This window comes from Myotis brandtii, unplaced genomic scaffold, assembly GCF_000412655.1.
Source record: "Myotis brandtii unplaced genomic scaffold, ASM41265v1 scaffold269, whole genome shotgun sequence".
In the NCBI taxonomy this organism is placed as follows: domain Eukaryota; kingdom Metazoa; phylum Chordata; class Mammalia; order Chiroptera; family Vespertilionidae; genus Myotis; species Myotis brandtii.
This window is the reverse complement of record NW_005360226.1, coordinates 961,264-981,364: the sequence shown is the minus strand read 5'-3', so window position 1 is coordinate 981,364 and position 20,101 is coordinate 961,264. Positions and strand designations below refer to the sequence as shown.

Below are 20,101 nucleotides of genomic sequence, written 5' to 3'. Positions count from 1 at the left end.
GGCCGCCATCTTGGCTGACAATTAATTTGCATAAGGATACGCTGATTAGCCAATGGGAAGGGTAGCGGTCGTACGCTAATTACCATGTTTCTCTTTTATTAGTGTAGATATTTAAATGCCATTTAACAAAGAAAAACCAACCAAAAAAATGAGTTCGTGTGTCACCTCTGACACGCATGTCATAGGTTCGCCATCACTGGGCTAGGTCAAGGGACCCCACTGGTGCACAATCGGGGCTGAGGAGGAATGCAGGAGTTTGGCCAGCCAGGCAGGGATCGAGGGAGGGCTCCAGGGCTTGTCCGGCCCTTCTTACTCAGTCCCAATTGGCCGGACCCCAGCAGCAAGCTAACCTACCCGTTGGAGCATCTGCCCCCTGGTGGTCATGCACCTCATAGCGACTGGTTGACCAGTTGACTATCTGCACCCTGGTGGTCAGTGCACGTCATAGCGACTGGTGAATCAGTTGACTGTCTGCCCCTTGGTGGTCAGTGCACGTCATAGTGGTTGAGTGGCCTTAGCATAGCATTAGCATATTACCCTTCGATTGGTTGAATGGCCCACCGGAAGACTGGACACTTAGCATATTAGGCTTTTATTATACGGGATGATTTCTTGAGTGGAAAATAATGAAGTTACGTTTGAGCTGTTTTATTGGAAATTGCACAAAACCTTGATCATTTACTCAAAAATACTTGAGAGCTTGCTAGCTTTTCTTAGACTAGATACAGATACAGTAAATATACAGTATGCACTTTGAAGTGTGTTCCTTGTGAACATTTTATGCTATAAACAGTGTCTCTGTCATATGTGTTTTCTTGTGGGGAAAAATTTGCTGATACGTTTTAGATAGAGCACAAGAATGGACATCTTAAGATCCTGCTATATATCATACTACAGGCTGGTGCATGGAGGGGGGGGTCCCCCTCAGCCCGGCCTGCACCCTTTAGCAGTCTGGGAGCCCTTGGAGGATGTCCCACTGATGGACATCCTTAGCGCTGCTGCTTGTGGCTGAGAAGCACTCCCCCTATGGGAGCGCAGTGACCACCAGGGGGAAGCTCCTGCATTGAGCATCTGCCTCCTTATGGTCAGTGCACGTCATAGCGATTGGTTGTTCCACTGTTCGGGTGATTTGCATATTATGCTTTTATTATATAGGACTAGAGGCCCAATGCACGAAATTCGTGAAAGAGTAGGGCTTCCTTCCCCTGGCTGCCGTCATCGGCTTCCCTCTGACACCTGAGACCCAGGCTTCCCTCCGGCTGCTGGCAGGCACCCGAGACCCGGGCTTCCCTCACAGCCCTAGCTTTGTCCTGAAGGACGTCCGGTCTAATTAGCAAATTATGCTTTTATTATTATAGGAGATTACAAAGGATTCTTACAGTGGAGTCTTAAAACCACCTGAACTTGACAATTCTTAAGTATGTGGACCTTTTTTATGAGGGGAGAGTTTAGTGTCTTAATAGTAAATCCTTTAAGCATTCACCAGCCTTCCAAAAGAAAAAGCACTATGTGTTTAATAACTTATTTTCTTTAAGGCCTCATCTCTTATTTATAATAATGATACATTCGTTTCATTCTTCACTGGATTGATGTGGGTTTCAAATCTGGTATTAATGTAAATTAAACACTATAAAAGGGAAAGTTGTATAGAAATAAAAATCTTTATTATAGTCAAATATTCTTTTTTGTTCCTCATAGTGATCCCAACTGGTGGAAAGGTGAAACCCATCAAGGCATGGGGTTATTTCCCTCTAATTTTGTAACTGCAGATCTCACTGCTGAACCAGAAATGAGTAAGTATTTTCCAGTCTGCCAGTGGATGATAATCATTAATCCTCTTAATGAAGGCTGAGTAAATTCAACTTTTTGGAGCAGGTACTTTCAAATGGTAGTGTTTTCAAGGTGTTTATTAAAAATGCAGCTGCCTGGTCAGTAGGTTATTTACCATCATCTAAGAATTGCAGTCATTTGCCTACCAAGATTATCTTTAGAGAGAGTATGGATTTTTTCTTTAAAAAATATCTATATCTACCTATACCTATAAATACATATATATGTATGTATGTATGTGTGTGTATATATATACATGTATATTCACACTCATATATGTGTATATGTGCTAGTGTAAAAATGCATACTAAAAAGTGTTGATGGAATTTATGCATTATGTATTTTCATTATCATCAGTTGATAAAAGTGTGACAAATGCAGTGCAACCTCATAAACAATTCTTCCTTTTCAAAGGTTGAGACCATTTCTCTAGTGTTCTAACCTCAAATTTGGAAGCTGTGGCCTCTAAGCAACAGTAATGGCTTTTCTAAACCTTCTTGTTAGATATTCAGAAGCGGCCATAACTAATCATATAAGTAGTTTTTTTTTTGTTTTATTGCCAAATCTTTGCTGACTAGGAGAAATAAACTAAAAAGTGGGGCCAAAGAGGTAGTGATATTATAGGCATAATAGTTGCAGGAAATGTAACTGGTGGTAGCCTATCAAAATGTTGATAGACAGTTGACTATATTTTTTCATAATACTGCACTTTATGAATCTTCATAATGAGGAGTTTGAGTCACCAAGATTAAATCATAACCTCCCTTTGTTTAAGGAAACAGTAATATGTTCTAGTCTAGAAAGATTTCTATTAGTGATTGACATTTTTAGAATTTAAAAATATTTTTGCATGTAAGTTGTAAGCCACAGTTATCTGGCAGAATATCTCATCTCAGCTCACCTGTCTATATAACAGCTAGAAGGAATTAACGTTATAAACTGCAAGATGCTTAGCTTTTTTGTAGTTTACAAGAATTCTAAGAATGGATCTTTGTCTTAGTCATCTTTTTATTTTCAGTAGCACCAAGTACTAAATCCAGAATACAGACTAGACATATATAAATATTAATGCAATAAATAATACATAAGTGTATATATAGAGATATACTTTTCTTTAGAAACATAAGTACACTTACGTTTTCAAGAGAAGGCTTTCACAACAAACCAGACATTATGAATCTTGAGAAGATAATGCCCTCTCATAGTTATGCCAGGTTGTTCTTTTGTCATTTTTATAAACAAATTCCTGATACCTATTTCTTTAATTGAATTCTTTTTTTTATTAGAACTAAAAAAAAAACAACGTGTTGTAGAACCTTGTTTGAATGGGAGTGCATACTGCGCTCACTTTTAACCTCGGCCGAAGGTGGTGTTTTTTTTTGTTTGTTATTGGGAGTTTGGGTTGTCCTGAATCAATTGTTGGAATGGGTAGAATAGTCTCGAACTTCTGTTCACAGTGAGATCCAAGAGCTCATGTAGATCATATAGCCATCTCATTTTTTTTCCCATTATATAGCCTTGCACTTTAAAATTAGTATTCCAACTCATATGTTTTAGTCTGGACCACCTAAAAGAGAAACAGGAGCAGCAGAACTTACGTAATGTAGTCCTCGAGTTTGGAAAATGAGTGCTAGTGTGATCCTCATAGCCTCATTCTTTATGAGGAAGCAGAAACCCACTTAATGTGTCAAATAGAAATACCTGGCCGCCTTAGCTTGTTAGATATTGGTAGACACAGTTAGATATTGTGAAAGCACTTTTTACATATATAAACATTTTATATGTATATTCACAAACATACTATACTACACAATACACATGTGTACATAGTAATAGTATTGGTTCCTATGAGAAAAAGCACTGTAAATTTGTGCACGGTCAGCTGACAGGATATGAAGTCTACCATGTGTCCCTTACGGATAGCAGATAATACAGTGCTCTCCCAGTTTTCTACTTGTTAATAGCTCAAGATGTAAAAAGCAAGATATATATAGCATATGTCTCCTTTTCCTCCATGGGAAATGAAGGAAATCAGCTGAAACTGTGTGTGTGTGTAGAATTTTGCTTCATGGTGACTTGAATGGGATGAATTAAACTATTTCCATTTTCTATGGAATCACATAACACAGAATACTAAGTGATGTGACTTCTTATTCTCAGAGTAAAATCATAGGCCAGATTCCAGTTGTGTGGGCTGGTAGAACCAGATAGATTGGCATTTAAATCCAGGCTTTGCCATTTATTAACTTTCACCTATGCAAGAATTTATAATCTTTCTAAGCCCTTGTTAACCTTATTTGTGAAATGGGCCTATCTCATAGGATTGTATTGTAGATTCTTTGGAGGAAATGTAATATGTATTCCATTAAGCACATTTAATAATTTAGTAGATATTTCCCTTACTTAATTCTACCTTTTACCCACCTCCCTTTCCTCTTGATTCTTAATATTTTTTATGAATAATGATTGACCACGTGGATACAAGGATGGAAAATTCAGAGAGGAAATTAATTTTTTTTCTTTTTATTAAGTTCAGAGAGGAAAGAAGAAGGAGAGAGAGATAGAAACACCAATGATGAGAGAGAACCATTGATTGGCTGCCTCCTGCATGCTCCCACTGGGAATCGAGCCGCAATCCAGGCCAGTGCCCTGACCAGGAATCTTGAACCATAACCTCCTGATTCATTATGTCGATGCTCAACCACTGTGCCATGTCAACTGGGTAGAAATTCATTTCTTTTAAGCTGTATGTGCCTTGATATTCTTTTGGAGAAGGTTAATTGCTATGTTAATCATATCTTTATATGTACTAGTTAATGTTATATTGATTAGATTTTTAAAGTTTTCTTTATTGAGCAAGAGAAATATGTGTTTCTGGCCAATGGTTTGTGGATCCCTTAATAATCATTTTTTAATGCAAAGAACAATGTAACTAAAATGTATAGGCTGATGTAGTGGCAGATCCCTGCCAAAGCTATTTGTAAAATTTCCATTGGCTTGGATGTCCTTCTCTTAGTCAAAAGTCTGAGTGGCATGCTGGAGAACATATAGCTAACTTTCCAATTCATTGCATTGAAATAGCATGGTCTATCAAATGAGATTTTTCTAAATTTCAGAGTTCATTCATGCCATTGTAAAATTTTGCTCTTTTTCACCAATTTACTAAACTCATGTATAGTAGGTGATTAATCTTTGTTTCAGAAATACACCTCTTATTTTTAGTAATGTGTCTTTTATGGAAAATGTAAAATCTTTAGAGGAGAAAATTAAGAAATCTTGACATGAAGTAATGTTTAGTCATTATTGCCTAAATCTGCAACCTGATTATTCTTTAAATTGAGTCAGTTTAAGGAAATATTTAAAAAATTCAAATTCTCTCTTGTAACTTAAAGTGTTCTCAAATAGAATTTTAAATGTATTCTAAGGTAAATATTGCATGTTTTACAGTAAAAACGGAGAAGAAGACGGTACAATTTAGTGATGATGTTCAGGTAGAAACAATAGAGCCAGAGCCAGAGGAACAAGCCTTTATTGATGAAGTAAGTGATTTCCATATACCTCATTATTTTAAACTAGAGGCCTGGTGCACAAAAATTCGTGCACTGGGGCGGGGTCCCTCAGCCCGGCCTGTGCCCTCTCGCAGTCTGGTACCCCTCAGGGGATGACCACCTGCTGGCTTAGGCCCGCTCCCCAAGGGATTGGGCCTAAGCTGGCAGTCAGACATACCTCTGGCAGCCCGGCAGCCATCAGGGGATGTCCACTTACCAGCGGGAAGCAGGCCTAAGCTGCAGTTGGACATCCTTAGCGCTGCTGAGCAGGTGGGAAGCTTGGCTTCCTCCATCGCCCGGGCAACCAAGCCTCCTGCTTGCTCCAGCTCCATGGCTGCCGGCTGCCATCTTAGTTGGGTTAATCTGCATATAGTTGCTCTGATTGGCTGGTGGGTGTGGCTTAGGGCATAGCAAAGGTATGGTCAATTAGCATCTTTGTCTTTTATTAGTGTAGATTTCTGCTTAATGTTTTACAGAATGGATATATAATGATTTTTTAATTCTGTTTTTGGACAGTGAGTTTGTTTTTAGTTTTTTCCTGGTGTTTTTTTTTTGCTATTACGAACACTATTATGAGATTTTAAAAATATATTTCAAATAATGTGTAATTGTTTTATTTTAAAATGTTTGTACCTAATGCTCTGGAAATTATATTCTTGGTAACATTTTAAACTTATGATGAAAAATGAGAAGTTATCTTTAAAATATGTGAAGGGATTAGTAAGTTTTTAGCCTTCTTTTAGGGGAGCCAGAGCAGAAAGTTTGAAGAGTGTTCTTTTACAGAAATAGATTGTAGAAGACTGTTAGGAGCCAAGGAATCCAACTGGATTAGGGAAAATTAATTAGCTGATTGCATTACATAAGAAATTCGTGTAGAGTCAGTGAGGGATCTCTCTTAGAAACCTTATTTCTCTGATAGTAGGTAATTTCAGATAGAGTATAGTATTCTGTAAACACAACAAAAATTATCCAGGTATTAGTGGCTCTCACTCTTACCAACTATAACCACCTCCCTCCACCCTTCCCCCCCCCCCTTTTTTTTTTTTTTTGCTGTAGGAAAACTTTACTGACATGTGCCTTCTTTTTTGGACTGCTTGAAATGAACGTTGAATCTTTTACAATGAAAAATAGTACCCATTTCAAAACATGAAATTCTTTTGCCTTCAGAAGTTTCTTATATGCTGTGTCACTTTTACTCTCTAGTAATTAATCCATCTCTCAAACTGTTCTTCTATATATAATGCAGAGTTTTTGTTTAAATAACTGCTATGCTTTGAATTGGTCGTCTTTACATTATTTACCTAATGTACATAGGTTTAATAGTATAACCCTGTAAAAACCATGCATGGGGAAAAGCTTGTAATTATTATAGTAGTATTCATTGGTATGCTATGTAAAATTTATATTTTGTTTTTTAAAAACCTACATATAAATACATATGTAGTTATATAATGTATAGAGGTACTAATGTAAAGATGGTTTCATTAGTCCCACTGGTGATTAAAACAAAAGATTCTAAAATATGTGTAAGTCACTGCCTTGAGAAGCCTTCCAGCCTTTCCCACGTAGAAGAATAGAGAGACCACAAACTGAAACATTGGTAGCAAGAAAATGTAGACTAAGTCTTTATGGCCCTACTTAGAAAGAGAACAGCTGTAATATAGCTGAGCTATGCCTTTCTAAAGCAGCTGTTGTATTCACCCTGGGGGAGAAGTAATAACTGAGTTGTTAGTCATAAGTAATGCCATCGTGAGAGAGAGGTTACACCTGTCAGCATGTCAAGGCTAGGCTGCTTCAAAACAGAGTGAAATTCACTACCATGAAATTAGATTGAAGAGCTCACATATTGTAAGTTTAAATGTGGCTCTATTCTCTTTAAGAGAATCATTGAGGACTAAAAAATAAGTAGGTAGAGCTTTCCAGGCTCTGACTTCACATGGTACTTAAAGAGAGTACACAGATATTAACCACATAAAAACAAAATTGGAGTCTACATATCTGAATTACAAAAGTTCTCTATCCATTACCTAATTAACAAAGTGCAAACATATTGTTTCGTAATGACTAGTTGCTTTTTATATTAACTATTTAATTCCTGTAGGACAAAATGGACCAATTGCTACAGATGTTGCAAAGTACAGATCCCAGTGATGATCAGCCAGATCTTCCGGAGTTACTTCATCTTGAAGGTAAACCTTGTTTTTCATTTATCTTCCAAATAAAGGATAATTAGAGGTTATATCTACTGTTCTGTTACAGAATGGTTCATATTTAAATAAAATTGAGAATTATACAAAACATGTTCATATTCTTCACTCTTCTGTGACCCAGTCTCACGTTTATATGCTATTTAAAACTTTGATAGAATTCACATTCTTTTTAAAATATATATATTTTTGTTGATTTTTTACATAAAGGAAGGGAGAGGGATAGAGAGCCAGAAACATCGATGAGAGAGAAACATCGATCAGCTGCCTCCTGCACACCCCCCACTGGGGATGTGCCCGCAACCAAGGCACATGCCCTTGACCAGAATCGAACCTGGGACCCTTGAGTCTGCAGGCTGAAGCTCCATCCACTGAGCCAAACCGGTCAGGGCAGAATTCACATTCTTACACATTTCTATAGAAATTAAATATTTTATTTAAAATACTCAAATATTTTATTCAACATTTTAGAATGTTGTAAAATAAATATTGGTATTTTAATATTTTTGAGATCAAGAAAATAAATCTTGGGATCTCTTTATTAATATCATTTTTATTACTCCAAATTACATCTTGTATTTCTTATATGAATATTCATCAGAGATTTGCTTTCTTTTGTTGTGTTTTCTTATATTTCTTCAAATCTTCTCACCTTAGCAATGTGTCACCAGATGGGACCTCTTATTGATGAAAAGCTGGAAGATATTGATAGGTAAAAGAGCATGTGCCCTCTAGATTGTGTACCTTCTTCCCTGATGTTCTCTGTAAACTACCTACTGGGATAGAGCTGCCATTATAATTTATTTTATTACTAGTTTTGTTTATTTATTTCTGTCGTGTTATATTTTATATTTTAATTTTTCTATCTTATTTCATTTGAATTTTTCATTTGTATCTTTTAATATTTTCTATTTTTATATGCCAAAGGAACCAGTCCCCATTTACTTGTTTTCTACTAAATGTGGGAATTTGAATTAGACCCAACTCTCCTCTTTTTTTATTTTTGTTTAAGGTGAGGATTTATTTGACCTTCACTATATTAGTCTTTTTTAAAAAATAAGGGTAAACTATTAAAATCATGAGTGACATTACCAGAGCCCAAATGACCCATCTATTATAATCTCGAGAAACCTAGATATTTCAAAGTAAAGTCAACTACAATAAGCTCTCCCAGCACAGTACCTAAATCTGAGTTTTGATTGCCTTGGAGCTAAAATACAGGATATTTTCTGTCACAAGGTAAATTTTTAATAATGTCTATATCACTTTCTGCTATTTTGATATGCCTTATTATTTAGAACATTGTACTATTTAAATAGCAATTATGTTTCAAATTATTGTATAATATTTCAGAAAACATTCAGAACTCTCAGAACTTAATGTTAAAGTGATGGAGGCACTTTCATTGTATACCAAGTTAATGAATGAAGATCCAATGTATTCCATGTATGCAAAATTACAGAATCAGCAGTATTATATGCAGTCATCTGGTGTTTCTGCCTCTCAGGTAAGCTTTTAAAAACTCAAGTATATCATTTTAAATTCTCAAATATTTGAGAGTATTTGGAATAGCTGTGTTTTTATAAAATTTGAAACTTTCTAAAAGTAATGTAAAATAAATTTTAAAAGAAATTTTTACTTGACAAATATAGTGTATACTATACCATTATACCAGTGGTTTATTTTAAATATATTTTTATTGATTTCAGAGAGTGGAAGGGAGAAGGGGAGAGAGATAGAAATATCAATGATGATATTTCTCTTGCATGCCCCACATCGGAGATTGAGCCTGCAACCTGGGCATGTGCTCTGACCAGGAAATCAAACTGTGACTTACTGGTTCATAGGTTGATGCTCAGCCACTAAGCCATGCCAGCTATGCCCAATAGTTCTTTTTAAAAAAATTATTTTTCTGTAGGAATATCCATCAGAATCACCCATCAAACTTTTTGAAAAAGTACAGATGCTTTGATTCTATCCAGACTTGTTGAAGCAGAATCTTCAGGAGGGAGGTCCAAATGTGTGCATATTTTTAAAGCTTTATATGTAATTATCTGGTTAAGAACTGCAGTTTTTTTGTCTCAGTAAAATTTCTAATTATTACTAAATTCTTCTGAATATGTACAGTGTTCAGTTTTATAGTGAGCTGCTTTAATCTGTATCTCACTCCCTTCCTTTACATAACACGTAATGCAATACAGAGCCCTTTCCCTCTTTTTCTTTTTTGGTAATCTTCACCCAAGGATATTTTCCCCATGATTTTTAGAGAGAATATAAAGGAGAGGGGGGAGATAGAGAGAAATATCGATGTCAGAGAGACACATCAATTGGTTGCTTCCTGCTTGTGCCCTGACCAGGGCTGGGGATCGAACCTGCAACCCAGGTAACATGCCCTTAACTGGGAATTGAACCCATGACCCTTTGGTGCACAGGCCGATGCTTTATCCACGAGCAATACAGGCCAGGGCCCTTTCCCTCTTTTTACCTCAAATAACTATTTGAAGAGTTCTTTTTCCACAAACTCAGTAAGTTCAGGGTATAGGGAATAATTCTCCAGGCACTTCATTTTATCCATGTAGAGTGGTATAAACATTATATAGATTAATTTTTGTTTTTAGAATAGTCAATTTTCTCTTAAATGAGGGGACACAACCCTGGAGATGTGCAGCCATGCCTGAGTAACATGTGGCTAGATGATTCCTACTCACAGGTGTTGATATCAATTTGAGCCAAAGAAACCCCCCAAAAACCTTTCACGTTCAGTTTGAAAAGTACAAAAAAATGCACTCATGAGGACCAGAATAGCTGTGTTTACAATGAAGACCTTTGGATTCTGATGCATGGGAAGTGTGTTAGGACTTAAGAGAAGTGCTGAGATGATTGAGCCTTGTCTCCTGATGGTTGTGTTACTATCTTTACAACTGGTAAAAAAGCCTTACTACATAGATAGTGGCATTCTGTTATCAAACTTATGAAATGGAAGGATTTAAAGAATACTACAGAAAACTAGAATATTATGTATTTTAAGACTTTTGGAATTTAAGGCTTCAATCTCTTTCGATTCAGACAAGTATAGTTTTTGGATGCAAAAACTATAGTAGGCAAACAATGGCCCAAGGGCCAAATCCAGCCTCCCATCTGTTTAAATAAGCTTTTATTGAAACGCAGCCATTCTCTTTTGTTTATTAATTGTTTCTGGCTACTTTCTATATGGGTCAAATTCAGTAGTTGTGACAGAAACCATATGGCCTACAAAGCCTAAAATATTTACTATCAGAACTTTTACAAAAATGTTTGCTGACTAACCCTACTTTAGAAAGTTAGTTTGTTCTGTGTTCAGTAAACTGTAATTTAAAACATATAAATTGTATCTATAAGCAGATGCAGTCTATTGATACAGTCAATTCAAAGACACTTCTTAGACATCCTTTGGAAATCCTTTTAGGGAAGAACTTAAAATATCAACATGGAAAAAGAGACTATATTAGTATAAAGTTTCAAGTTAAGTTCCTTTACTACTTTTGGATAGAGGTAAACATGAGTTTAGCCAATGTTTACCTAAGAATTAAAATAATCAGAAGCCAACTTCACTGAAAAATATTTTTTAAATGCCTGTTAACTGAAGTAACTATGAAAAAAGATTTCAGGGATATAATTGTTCTTTTTATTAACTGAATGTCTTTACAAAAGGTTTGGCATGCTTACTAAAATCTTAGAAAATCTAATATGTTATCATGAACTGTTCTAGGTATATCCAGGGCCTCAAAGTGGTACTTACCTGCTTGCAGGGAATGCCCAGATGAGCCATCTCCAGAGCTATAGTCTTCCTCCAGAGCAATTGTCTTCCCTCAGCCAAGGAGCAGTTCAACCCTCTGCAAACCCTGCCCTTCCTGCTCAGCAGACTCAGGCTTCTTACCCTAGGTAATTTGATTATTGACTGTTACTTGGAGTTAATGCTATTAAAATTCTTTCTTTGTAATATCTTTAAAATTTTTTTAAAAATTTTAGAGGAGAAAAGAGAGAGAGAGATGAGAGGTGAGAGAGAGAGATCGATCTATTGCCTTCCATAAGTACCAGAGAGAGAAAGGTGAGAGAGAAACATCGATCTGTTGCCTCCAGTAAGTACCCGAACCGTGGATTAAACCCAAAACCTGGGTATGTGCCATGACCAGGAATCAAACCTTTCAGGTTTGAGCCACACTGGTCAGGGCAAAATTCTTAAGTGCCCGTGATCATCTGTAACCAGAACTGGGTAAGAAACTCCAGAAAAGATGCCATCACTGATACCAGATGGTTACCTCTGTTTGTGGTGTTAAGTGAGTTCTACAGGAACCCCTGCAGTATTGCAGCAATAGCCAGGAAGCCAGTTCTCCCTCTTACTGCCTCACTGAACTGCTGTATTCTGATTCTAACTTTGTCATAATTTGTTTTTATTTGAGTCCGTGGTGGTATTTGCTAAGGATTTTAATGAAACTTAGATTTGATAACTATATATTGTTTTTCACAAATTTCATAAAAATCTAAATATTTTTATCATTATTGTTTCAGAATTTATGTCAGAAAGACACATATTTCCTTCTTTTTGACCTGTGTTGGAATTGAGTGTATACCACAGCAAGATATATCATTTGAAAAGAGATGGGTTTTTTGCCCCTGTGGTCCATGGAGCAAATATCTGAATATAAAATGATTTGCTCATTGTTTTGGCCATTTACTTATAATATCCTCTATCACACAGTTAAGTGATTATATATTATGTAATTTATAATTACATAAATGTCTTTTTCTGCTTCTGTGTGAATCTAAGCTGAAGTCTTTCCCTCAAAACAAATAAAAGGTAGACTTTAGAGTTCATCAATTTGTAATTCTAGAAGTCATGTTATTCTGACTCACATTAGAAGTATCTTGGTGGCACAGGTGCAATTTCTAGAAAACTTTTCTTCAATATTGGGGTTGCCCATGAATGCTCCTATACTGTCCTTACTGTTGTATTACTCATCCTCAAAAGAGTCACACTCTAGGGATGCTTAGGGATTCACAAGCATTATTTGCTGGTCACCTCTAGTAATCTCGGAGTGAGGAAGCTATTAGAGCATCAAAAAACAGGATACTCTCTACTGAAAGTAGCTCAGAAAAAAAATGTTAGGTATAACTCTTTCTGCCCCAGGACTTTTTTTTTTAAGCTGAAATTTGATGAAACGAATACACTTACATGGAAAAGAAGCAAACAGGTAGGGAGCAGCTATTGTTAGCATACTGTCTTAAAAACCAGATACAAAGTGAGTAGAGGTAGGTATTGTTGAGAAATCAGCCAGTGTGCATGAGTTATGTACGAATCTCTTAGGTATTTTAGTGTCATCCAGAAATGCTGCCTCTTTCCCAGCTGGTCCTCTGTTACTGTGTCGCATGCTGCTGTAGCTGCCTTGTTCCTTGTTCCTTGAGACCCATTCTTAGTTCAGGGCCTTGAGAAATTTCCTTGTAAATGATAGCTGTAACACCTTGTTGCTGTTTTCTGGGCATTGTTCTGTCTGCTTCCATAGCTTGGATGTGAAATATCTGATGCGGGGCATGCACTGTAGTCCAGGGTCTAACTCTACTGATCCTGTGTGGCTATTAACGTCACCTCTCAAGAAACACATGTGCACTTCAGCAGGTGCTTTTTCCTTGTCATCTTTAGCCCTCTTTGTCTGGCTAATTCCTATTTATCAGTTCCTAGCTTTCTCTTTACTAGAACACCTTCCCGCACTCCAAACACTGTTCCTGCTCTCTTGTTCTCACAGGACCCCAGCCTACTGTGTACTCTCTTGTAATCACCTTTAGACTAGTCTGTATCCCCACTAAGCTATCATATCTTGAGAGGTGGCATCAAGTTTCTTTAACCTTTATATCTATTGTATAACAGAGTTTTATACTTGATAAGAACTCAGTAAATACTTGATAAATAAATGTTTAAGATAGGAATTTGAAGTGCTGTGTTGGGCCAGTGAGATATATTTTTAAATTATTTACAGAGGCTTCACAAAGGCTTTGAGGCAGTTTTTAAAAACATATAAATGTATAACATAATATATAAGAACAGGGTGGGGCAAAAATAGATTTACAATTGTGAGTATACAAAATACAGATTTTATTCTTATATTATTATTTATTAATTATTGTATTATTTTCCATACCAACAGCTATATTTGACTCAGGCTTTCTAATTGCAGATCCAGGTCATTGAGGAATTTTTTCCCCATTTTGGTGGGCAGTTTTTTTTTTTTTTAGTGGCCCTAGTTCATATCTAGGAGGCAATTTCTTATTCTTTTACATATAATTTTGGTTCTAGGGTTCTTACTTTTCCAGACTATGTAATAACCTTAGTATGATCTTACTGATAATTAGGGAAGGTAGAATGGATGCAGTTTCCTAAACTCACCTAGAATGGTGATGATGGTAGTACTCAGGTGACCAAAGCTATGTACTTACTTGTCTATTATTTCAGACTACTCTGTTAAAAAGGTGTTTATTGAACAGTTAGTCTGTGCCAGACACTATGCTAGACACTTGACATACAAGTGTGTGTTTCTTCCTCTCCCCACAGACACAACTGACATAAAACATTATGAAAATTTAAGATGTACAACTTGTTGATTTGATACATTTCTATATTGTAAAATGATTATCACCATAGCATTAGCTGACACTTTCATCCTGTCATGTAGTTACTATTTCTTTTTTTCTTTTTTTTTGTGGTGAGAACATTTAAGGTTTATTCTGAGCAACATTCAAGTATATGATAATAGTATTATTAGGGAAAATCACTATGCTGTACATTAGATTCCTAAACTTTTTCATCTTATAAATGGAAGTTTGTACCCTTTGTCTAGTATCTCCCCATTTTCCCCACTCTCTAACCAACATTCTACTATTTGTCTTTTTTAGATTCCACATGTGAGGTTATATAGTATTTCTTTCTCTATTTTACTTAGCATAATGCCCTCAAGTCTCATCCAAGTTGTACAAATGGCAGAATTTTCTTTTTCCTTGTGGCTGAATAATATTCCAGAGAGGGGGAGAGAGAGAGAGAGAGAGAGAGAGAGAAGAGAGAAAACACGTACACTTACACTGCATCTTCTTTACTCATTCATCTGTTGATGGATGCTCAGGTTGTTTCCATATTTTGGCTGTTTTGAGTAATGTTGCAGTGAACATGGGGGTGCAGATTTCCTAAAGATCCTGATTTCAGTTCTTAAGGGAGTGAGGGGGGAGAGAGAGAGAGAGAGAGAGAGAGAGAGAGAGAGAGAAGAGAGAAAACACGTACACTTACACTGCATCTTCTTTACTCATTCATCTGTTGGTGGATGCTCAGGTTGTTTCCATATTTTGGCTGTTTTGAGTAATGTTGCAGTGAACATGGGGGTACAGATTTCCTAAAGATCCTGATTTCAGTTCTTTGGGATATATACTCATAAATGGGACTGCTGAGTCATATGGTACTTTCATTTTTTAAAAATATGTTTTTATTGATTTTAGAGAGATAGAAACATTGATAAGAGAGAAACATGGTTCGGCTGCCTCCTGCAACGCCCCCTACTGGGGATGAAGCCTGCAACACCCCAGGCATGTACCCTGACCAGGAATCAAACTGGTGACCTCTTCTTTCAAGGGTTGATGCTCAATCATTGAGCCACACAGGCTGGGCTAATTTTTAAATTTTTGAGGAACCTCCATACTGTTTTCCAAGTGGCTGCACCAATTTACATTTCCACCAGTACTGCATAAGGCAGTGATGGTGAACCTTTTGAGCTTGGCATGTCAGCATTTTGAAAAACCCTAACTTAACTCTGGTGCCGTGTCACATATAGAAATTTTTTGATATTTGCAACCATAGTAAAACAAGGACTTATATTTTTGATATTTATTATATATATTTAAATGCCATTTATCAAAGAAAAAATCAACCAAAAAAATGAGTTCGCGTGTCACCTCTGACACGCGTGTCATAGGTTCGTCATCACTGGCATAAGGGTTCCCTTTCTCTATATCCTTGCCAACACTTGTTATCTTTTGTCTTTGATGATAGCCATTCTAACAGGTGTGAGGTAATATCTCATTTTGGTTTTGATTTACATTTCCCTGATGATTAGTGATATTGAGCACATTTTCTTTTCTTTTTTTAATTTAAATTCTTTATTGTTTAAATTATTACGTGAGTCTCCTTTTTCCACCATTGACCTCTCCCCAGCCACCTCCACCCCCCAGTACTCCTCCTCCTCCCCTGCCTTCCCTCATAGGTTGGACAGTCTGTTCGATGCTTCTGTGTCTCTGGTTCTATTTTTGTTCATCAGTTTATGTTGTTCATTATATTCCACAAATGAGTGAGATCATGTGATACTTATCCCCCTGTGACTGGCTTATTTCGTTGAGCACCTTTTCTTGTACCTATTGGCCTTTTGTGTGTCTTTGGAAAACTATTCATTTCCTCTGCCTATTTTTTATCTAGTAGTTAGTTTCTTTACTATTGAGTTGTATGAGTTCTTTATATATTTTTGGTATTAACCCCTCATTAGATATATGACTTACAGATATTTTCTTTTATTCATTGGTTGTGTTTTAATATATTGTTGATTGTTTCTTTTGCTGTTCAAAAACTTTTTAGTTTGATGTAATCCCAGTTGTTGACTTTTGCTTTCATTTCCTGTGCCTTTGCTGTCATAGCCAGGAAAATTGCTGCTGAGACGATTGTCAAGGAGCCTTTTCCCTATGTTTTCGGGTAGGGATTTTATGGTTTCCAGTCTTAAATTAAGGTCTTTAATCCACTTCAAGTTCTTCTTTTTGTGAGTGGTGTAAGACAGGCCTTCAATTTCATTCTTCTGCATGTGGTTATCTAGTTCTTCCAGCGCCACTTGTGGAAGAGACTATTCATTCTCTACTGAGTATTCCTGGCTCCCTGGTCATATTAGTTGACCACTGACTTAGAGTTTCTTAGCCTCTGTGTACTTACTGGTTAGTAGAGGCAACCATACAAAGAAATTGCAATGAAAATATAAATTACAAATAAAGGTACATGCAGGGTGCTTTAGGAACTTCAAGATCCAGGGAAGGTTTCAAAGAGCATATTCTCAAGTTATGTTATTCTTAGCGTGGAGGAAAAAGTAAGAAAGTTTTTCAATCATGAGCAAATATATAGCAGCATGAAATGGCGTGGTACTATGGAATGGGGTGTTGTGAAAATACGTATTACCAAAGGATTAAAGTCTATGGTGGAAGATGTGAGAGATGTACTTGCAGTTATTGTCAAAGATAATGACTGGTCCTAGATATCATGTTAAGGAGCTTGGGTCTTGGAAAAGCCTCCAAGGGGATTTAAATGGCAATAAGATTGGTGAATTCATAGTTGCTGCGTTAGCAGCTGGGAGACTTTGTATATTAGACAAGAAATCATGAGTTCTAACTGCAAGACATAATGATAGAGATGAAAAAAGAGTAATTTAGGAGATTAGCAAATGATTGCATGTAGATGACAAGCTGGGGCGATAGTGCAGAGCAGATATAAGGGAGAGTAGTGGTGAATTGCTGGGTTTTGCCCTTGGGCAACTGGGTGAATGGTGGGACTGTAAGTTGAGATAAGGAATATAGTACAAAGCGTGAATAATTTCAGTAATGGCGAACATTTATTGGGATGTCCCATGTTATTAGATGGGAAAACTGAGTATGGAGGGAGGACTAAGGTTCCACTTCGCGAAGATACAAAATCAGGCATTTTGGCTCCAGAGCTTAGCACTTTGTCACAACATTATATTGTAGCTGTATTGTGGTCCTTATTGATGTAAATAAGAACATAAAATCTGACTTCTTGTAATACTTTTTATCTCACAAAGTAACACATATAGAATGATATTGAGTGATGCCTTTCAGCATTACAGTAAAACCTCGATATAATGGACTAATACAGGCGAGGGGGTGTCCATTAGAGCCCAAGTCCATTATATAATGAAGTAGGTTTTCCAAATGTATATGTAAAAAAATTGGCAAATTAGTTTACCTGTTTTTACTTATGTAGACATGTTTGTGTAATTAAAATTTAATATGTATGAAAAGTTTAATTTCACACAAAAGCTTTCTGTATGTATTACTGTAATTTTAAATTTATACTGAATATATCTAGTAAAAGCTTGCGTTCACCAGTCACCGCGAATAAACAGATGCACATGGCTGGGTCGCGGCTTAGCTCACATCGGAAGTGCTGCAGAAAGTCAGGCCAGGTGACAACAGAACCAGTTACTGTGCAGTGTGATCATGTGCTGATCAGTCCCGAACATGCTTGCCAGCGCTAACTCTTGGATTTAAATATGTAGACTGTAATTATGTAATATTTATTTATGTCGGTGAAATTACTACAGTGTTTCTGAACATAGGACCTGTTAACTAAAATTTGTTAAAAATAACAGTGAATTAACAACATAAAATAAGTTGTTAACTCTAAGTCAGTTGTTAATTTAATTATAAGCAAATCTTGGTTTACAATTTTAAAATTAACAGGGTGTTGATTTTCACATATGACCTACATACAGACTGGAAATTTTGTCCATTAAATCCAAAGTTAATTAAATCGAGATCCTCAAAATTGAGGGTTTATTGTACTTAAGGGGCTACATTAGTGGGAGGAATGTAGCACTAAAAGACTGTCAACTTTAATAACGAATTGTTTAATCTGTGCAGAATGCAAGAGCATTGAGTTTACCAGCAATTGATTTATAAACAATCTAGCAATTGAAGAGTTTAGAAATAGGCAATATTTTGAAAATTGCCCAATTTATAATTTCTTTTTACATTTTTAACAGAAATGTGTGTGTGTGTGTGGGAGGGGGAATCTCAATGTTAAAGCTGTTAGTATTTCTCTTTATATAGCTATGCTAGTGTCCTATATATGGGAAAAACTCAAATATCAGACTGGAAATGGGAAGAGAGAAAGCAGAGACAGTGAATAAAGACAGCCCTGAAGGAATGTTTTTGGTGGAATGAGAGCAGTGCCCAAGTGGAGGGCACCTTGCAAGGGAGCACTGACAGCCGATGAGTTTTAGCAGGAGAGAGGGCACAGCAGATGAATGGGTGTAGGAACAGATAGCTGATGAATGTGATGGTGGGAGTAGATGGAAGGTCTCTTTTATTTGCTTTTCATTTTCAGGGCAATAAGAGAAGCAAGGTTATGAAGCTTTCATCTTTCCTAGTCCACCTCTTGTCAAGGACTGATGATTTCCATATTTCCAGATCCAGTGGTCACTTCCTTTTTGAAACATTTTCTTCACTTGACTTTGACCATTCTCTCTTAGTTTCTCTTCCAACTTATTGCCTCTCCTCAGTCTTCTTTGCCTAGTGTTTCTCTGTCTTCTTGACTTCTAGAGTAGGACTCAAAATATGGACTGCTTTTTTCTCTGTAGTCATTCCCTAGGGGGTCTTATTCAGGCCCACAACTCTGAACTCCAGGTGTATGATGATGACCCCCAAATATGTATTTCTATTCCTAACTTTTCACTGGTCTCTAGACTTGAGTAGCTGACTATGGAATATCTTCCTAGATATCTCACTTTACATGTCCAAAACGTACTTTGATTCTCCTTCCCCAAATTTATTGTAGTCCTTATCTGCCATCTGTCGTCTTTTTAGTGAATGGCCACTCTACCAGTTACTTCTTCCAGTCATTCAGTTCTAAAACCTCAGGCATTCTTGACCACTCTGCCAATTAGCATTGATGGTAATGCCTTCAAAATCATACCTTTGTTCTTTTCACCAAGTCTATCATGGCACTAGCCACCTGTCAGCTCTTACCTGGACAATTGTAAAAGCCTTCAGTCAGATATCCTTGCATATCCTTGGCCCACAGTGAGTCTGTTAAAACCTAAGTCAAATCACATCATTCTTCTGTCCAGAATCAGTGTCTTTCCATCTCACTCAAATATAATCCAGAATCCTTAGTATGGCCTCCAAGGCACTGTATATCTAAGGCTCCTCTCCCTTTAATTCTGCCACTTTATCATCTTATGCGACTTTCCTCCTTTCTCACTCTGCTTCTGCCAGCATGGCCTCCTTTCTGGTCCTTGAACATGCCTGGCATTTCGTTTTCTCAAAGGATTCTGTGCTTGCCATTCTTTTCGCTTGATCAGCTTATATTCCTATATAATCAGTATGACTCCCTCTCTCACTTCTTTCAGGTCTCTGCTTAAATTTTTCCCTTATCTGAATTGTCTTCCCCTACCACACTGTAAAAGCCAGAATCTCTTCTCTCAGGAACTCTTGGTCCTCCTAATATGCTTTATTTTTCTTCATACCAGTTATTACCACTTGACATATTATAAATTAGTTTATCTTTTTTTCTCCTACTAGAATTAGAATGTAACTTCATGATGGTGGGAATTTTTTTCCCTCCGTTTTTTTTTTTTTTTTACTATATCCCAGTGCCTAAAATAGCACATTTGACACATAATATTTGACACATTACGGGTTTTTAATAAATATTTACTGAATGGGTATTTA

General features: G+C 36.6%; 1 protein-coding gene across 2 annotated transcripts in view; it reads left to right on the top strand.

Moving 5' to 3' along the window:
- The window catches only part of STAM (signal transducing adaptor molecule (SH3 domain and ITAM motif) 1), a 34,435-nt gene that overhangs the window by 12,936 nt on the left and 1,398 nt on the right, over positions 1–20,101 (top strand). For both annotated transcript variants that reach the window (XM_005868448.2, XM_014541398.1), the window contains exons 6-11: positions 1,699–1,793; positions 5,278–5,369; positions 7,480–7,567; positions 8,243–8,297; positions 8,939–9,092; positions 11,334–11,506. In XM_005868448.2, coding sequence (XP_005868510.2) covers positions 1,699–1,793; positions 5,278–5,369; positions 7,480–7,567; positions 8,243–8,297; positions 8,939–9,092; positions 11,334–11,506 — 657 coding nt within the window. The remainder of the gene's footprint in view (positions 1–1,698; positions 1,794–5,277; positions 5,370–7,479; positions 7,568–8,242; positions 8,298–8,938; positions 9,093–11,333; positions 11,507–20,101) is intronic.